At 58.3% G+C, this 5,175-nt stretch overlaps 1 protein-coding gene across 1 annotated transcript in view; it reads left to right on the top strand.

The window, feature by feature from the left end:
* Positions 1-1,668: 1,668 nt before the first annotated feature.
* FEZF2 (FEZ family zinc finger 2) overlaps positions 1,669-5,175 on the top strand; it is a 4,804-nt gene continuing 1,297 nt past the window's right edge. The window contains exons 1-5 of the mRNA XM_024746462.1: positions 1,669-1,695; positions 2,573-2,706; positions 3,069-3,975; positions 4,331-4,465; positions 4,669-4,801. Of these exons, the coding sequence (XP_024602230.1) occupies positions 3,127-3,975; positions 4,331-4,465; positions 4,669-4,801 (1,117 nt within the window). The 5' untranslated portion in view covers positions 1,669-1,695; positions 2,573-2,706; positions 3,069-3,126. The remainder of the gene's footprint in view (positions 1,696-2,572; positions 2,707-3,068; positions 3,976-4,330; positions 4,466-4,668; positions 4,802-5,175) is intronic.

The raw sequence follows: 5,175 nt of genomic DNA, 5'->3' as shown, positions 1-5,175 counted from the left end.
CAAAGAGCGCTAGGGATGGCAACGCAGGTTCACGGGAAGCCTTTGGAAGGCTTTCAGCCTGATGGAGCTTTCAAACCAGCAGATCTTTGGAGCTGCTGCCGAGATCAACAATTACCCAGTTTGGAAAGGGGGTTGGGGTGCAGTGCTGATGGCTGAACGGGATCCACAGGAAAGTCGGGATAGAAATTCGGGTTTTGAGACCCTGCCGGTGTATTGATACTGTTTCAATGTCCCGGTGAGTTGCTGGCTGGTTTCGTGTGTGGTGATGGGGTGGGGTGGGGTGGGAGGAGTTCATCTGTGTTGTTTTCACGTTAACACAGGGATAGGGGTATACTGAGTCTGGAATTCTGCCTCTCTGAACATCTAAATGAAATCGGCTGTATGGAAATGTTCTCCTCCCGAGGAGCTAGCCTCTTTCTAGCTTTGAAATCTGGAAGTTCGGTTGGGTGGGGTGGAGGGGTGGTGATGTTGGGGAACAGATTCAAGACTACCGAATTCAGGGGTAGTTTCCAAGCTTGGCAGCGTGGACAAATTAACCCACGGCAGTTGCCATCCAGGCCACTTTGCCTCGGAGACTTCTCTCTTTGTTCCCCATCCTAGCTTTCCAAGTACACTTTTCCTTTCCTTTACCTGCCACCTCAATATCCTGTCTGCAATTACACGTCAGAAGGGGAGTGGGTAGGAGAGAGTTCTGAAGGGGAAAAAGGAATGGTTTGCCTGAATTTAAAATTAGACCTTTCCTGTCTTTTTCCCTGGTGCGCTTCCTGGGATGTTTTGCGGCAGAGAGGCCTGGGAAGGGGTACTCAGCCCCTCGAGACCTGTTCTTGGGTGAAAAAGGAGAGGGTTTTCTTCCCCCCCCCACCCCGCCAGCACTTTCTTGGGCTCCACAAGATCGTATGTCTTCGGAGATGGAATTCACTATCAAACTCTCAACCCTGTTTTCTCATATTATACCCACCGTAATCCTCTGAAACTGTAGTTACGGCTACAAAGCTCGTGGTCTTGCAAAAGCCGGCTGGCAAGATATAATTGTCCCGCAAACAAAACCCTCCAAAAGTTTTTTTTTTTTTTTAACCCCTGCATTTCCCCCCACCCCCACCCCTTTCCTAAACCTAATTCTCTCTCTGGCTCTCTTGCTAGCTGCTACGCCCCTCCCCATAAGAACCCTCAGCCTCCATCACTTTTGTTGTCGCCAAGAGCACCCGGCCTGTTGAAAGTGCTGGAGCGTCTTTGAGCAGTTTGTTGTGATACGCAGGTGGAATGGTCTGCAAACAGATGAATTCAGCCCCTCCAAACCGAGCGCGGAGCGCGCTGCTTTTGTGCGCGAGGCACAAAACGCTGAATTCCTCCGAACTTACTTGGGGCCTGTCTAGAAAAGGGCCTTTTCTTCCCTCTGCGTGTACCTCTGGCCACACTAAGTCTCTGCCCGCCCCCCTTCAGCCCTCCTCCCTCTCCCCTCTGATAATCCTTCTCTTTATTTTAGAAAAACACAAAACCCGGTTCCACGCGGTGCTTTAGTGGCTAAGAGTGAAAGAGCAGCCTTGGCAGAATTCAGCTCTATGAATCACTTCGGAAAATTGGTTCGACTGAATGGCCTTAGGAGGAAAAACGTTTTAATAGGATCCAGGGGAGGTTCTGCTGTTTCAATCTGCTCCTTAAACAGGTGGAGATTGGACCTTCTCAACTATACAAACAGTAAGTACCTATCAGCGGGGAGAGCTGCCCTCCGAATCCTCGCCCGCAGCCCTAAACCAGCAGCGGAGCCGGGCTTGGCCTCAGAAATCCGATCACACATCAGCGATCCTGATCGATTAAGATCTCTAAACGACCCTCCAGCTCGCAGTGCAGTCTCCCCCGGCCGCAGGCGGAGAGCCGGCCAGAGAGGGGGAGGCGCACCCGCCAGGCGCCGAAGCCCCCGGGATCTGAGCGCGCGGCCTTGCTCTTCCGGATGCTACGGGGTTGTCCTTAGGCGGCAGGAGCTCTCTCCCGACCTCCGACGCCAGCCAAGGCGAGCTCGTTGTTTTTGCATAAATTAATATTTCCCCATTAACAAGTTCCCCCCTCCAAACGCGGCGCCCGCGTCCATGCGCCACATCCTAATGAGGTAATTATCATTTGCGCGTGTTCGCGGCTGGCGCCGGCTCCGTGGGTAAATGGCAGTTTATTAGCACGATGCCCAGCTCGGCTGCAGAGGGCTAAGGGATACTTCGGCGACTAGACGGACACCCGGGGGCCCTTTGGGGCGGCGAGTGCGGGACCCCCTGCCCTTTCCGCATCCCCTAAACCTGTAGGCCCCCAAAGTTGTGAATCACGCACGGAACTCTGCCTGGGTTTGGGCTCCCCCCGCCTTTTTTTTTCCACCGGCAAAACCATCACGATTCCTCCCCCTCCCCCTCCCGTCTCTTCCCTCCTTGCCGATTCGCGAACCGCTCGCACTTTCCCGAGGGGAGCGCGGGCGCCAGTTGCCTCCTTTTAAAGTTTGAGGGGCGGTGGCGGCGGCGGCCGGCAGGCGCGGTGGAACACAGGGGCCGCTACAGGAGCCGCGCCGCCGCCCATGTCATTCCACTTCAAGTGACTTCATGTGATGTCAGCTGAATGTAAAAGACAGTGATCTCACGCGGAGGGGAAGATGTTTGCCATCAAAATGTGACAGAGGAGACAGGCTGCATGGCTCGGAACGCATCTCCTTGGCGGTGGCGGAAAGAGGTAAATGCGAGGTGGCTCTCCTCGTGCTCTTTAACTTTGCCCCTTCGCTCTCCAGCTCCCAGCACGCGTGGCGGAGGCCGGGGTCCAGGGAGCGGCTCGGGGGGTTAATTTGAGGCTCTTTTCTTTCTTTCTTTTTCTCCCTCTCTCTTTTTCCTCTGTAAACCCTCCCCCTTTCTCCCCCTTTCAAAGTCCCAGGGCAGGGGATGGTGGGTTCCTTTGCGCGCCGGGTTAATGGGCGGTAATTTGGTACCCTTGGGTGCACTTTGTTCTGCCCCTGTTCATTTGAATGCAAATGGGTGACCTGGACCCTACAAGGTGCTTATTAAATTGCGGTTTCCCTCCCTGCCTTTTCTGGAATGCAGACCTAGTGGAGAGAGGCTGCGCCCTGGCCCAGTCCGGTACGGCTCAGCTCGGCGAGCCATGGCAAGCTCGGCTTCCCTGGAGACCATGGTGCCCCCGGCCTGCCCGCGCGCTGGAGCGTCGCCGGCCACTTCCAAGACGCTGGCCTTCTCCATCGAGCGCATCATGGCCAAGACGTCGGAGCCCCGTGCGCCCTTTGAGCCCCGACCCGGGGCACTGGAGGCGGACGGCGGCCAGGGCAAGAAATTGCTCAACCTCTGCTCACCGCTGCCCTGTATGATCCCCCTCCAGCCCCTAGGCTACGAGGTGCCGTCCAAGACGCTGCTCAGTTACTCTGAGCTCTGGAAAAGCAGCCTCCGGGCGGGCGGCGGCGGCGGAGGAGGAGGCGGCGGCGGCGGCGGCGGGGGGGCCCCGGTGTGCGGCGCCAGCGGCTTGTGCAAAACCAACTGTGGCGTGTGCTGCAAGGCCGAGCTGGGCCTGGCGCCGTCTGCGCTACCCGCGGGCAGGGTCATCAAGCCGCAGGTCATCAACCAGGCAGTGGGGCTTCCGGCCAGCGGCTCGCTCTACTACTTCAACTACCTGGACTCTGCCGCGTACCCGCCGTCTGAGCTCCTGGGTGGCCACCTCTTCCCGTCCGGCCTCCTCAACGCACAGGCCCCCGCTGCCCTGGCTGCGCACCCCAAGCTCTTTTTGCTGGAGAACGCCAAGTTGGCCGGCCTGGCCTCAGACAAGTTCCCCCATCCGGCCCCCTATGCCCATAAGGAGCGCCTGCCCGCGCCACTGGAGCAGGTGCTGAAGGAGAACTCAGCCCTGACCGCCGAGCGCGGCGGCGTCAAGGGCCACAGCAAGCTGCCTGGGGGCTCCGCGGACGGCAAGCCCAAAAACTTCACCTGCGAGGTGTGCGGCAAGGTGAGGCCCGGGGTCCGCGGGGGCCGGGAGGGGTGAGCAGTGGCGGCTGCTTCCCTGGGGGGGGCAGCCTGGACGGCCCCTTTCTCGAATCTGGGAGCGCCCCAGTAGCTGTCTACTCGAATTGGGGGCACAGCTGGGCCTCAGTTTCCTATTCTGTAAAATGGGGATGCCTTTGTCAGCGGCCACATGGGACTGGCACGAGCAGTCAGTGGGTTGGGAAGCTCTTTGCAAAATGAAAAGGGCTCTGGTTTCCGAAGGGGGTTTTTGGTTGGGGGAGGTAGGTTGTGCCCTCCCCAGGCTGACTCTGGACTCTCAGGACAGACACGCCACAAGGCCCCCTTGTGTGCTTCCGTAGGTATTTAACGCTCACTATAACCTCACCCGCCACATGCCGGTCCACACCGGAGCCAGACCGTTCGTGTGCAAAGTCTGCGGCAAAGGCTTCCGCCAGGCCAGCACGCTCTGCAGACACAAAATTATCCACACCCAGGTACGTGGCCCCCGGGTCCGACCCGACCCGTACCCAACACCCGAAGACTGAGCGACGGCGTTGGGGAGAGGATGACCAAGGGATCCCCTAATAACCCCCCACCAGGGGCCCCTGTCCCTTCAGGGTGCCCCTTCCAGGAGCACCCGAGGTGGCTTCTCCCGGCCGGGGCCTCAGCCTCACGGTGCACACGCCCCTCTCCGCAGGAAAAGCCGCATAAATGCAACCAGTGCGGCAAAGCCTTCAACCGCAGCTCCACGCTCAACACACACATTCGCATCCACGCGGGCTACAAGCCCTTCGTCTGTGAATTTTGCGGCAAAGGCTTTCACCAAAAAGGTAACGTGCGGGGCAAGGCCCTCTCCTCACCTCCCCCTCGGGACTCGGCGGGTCACCGCTAGCGGGAAGGCAAAGAAGGATCCGGAGAGAGGGAGCGCGAGAGCCGCAGGCTCCGGCGCAGCATTTCTTTGGAATCGGGTTGTGCAGGGTTTGGGTGGAAGCTCTCCGGGCCGGGTTAGTAGACCTCGCTGGACTCAGTCTGGTTGCACGGGGAGACTCCGAATTTGGGAGGTGGGAAGGGAGGAAGGAAGGGGCAGAGGGAAAGGAAGTAGGAGAAATACAAGGTATTGCGCTATAGAGAAAGCGTCCCTTTGTAGCCGGGACTCTCTTCTGAAATGGAAAAAAAAAAAAAAAAAAAAAGAGGCGAAATCCCC

The sequence above is a fragment of the Neophocaena asiaeorientalis genome, unplaced genomic scaffold (assembly GCF_003031525.2).
Source record: "Neophocaena asiaeorientalis asiaeorientalis breed wild unplaced genomic scaffold, Neophocaena_asiaeorientalis_V1.1 scaffold251, whole genome shotgun sequence".
Taxonomy (NCBI): Eukaryota; Metazoa; Chordata; class Mammalia; order Artiodactyla; family Phocoenidae; genus Neophocaena; species Neophocaena asiaeorientalis.
Note: the sequence above shows the minus strand (reverse complement) of the source record. Positions and strands in the feature narration are given on the sequence as shown.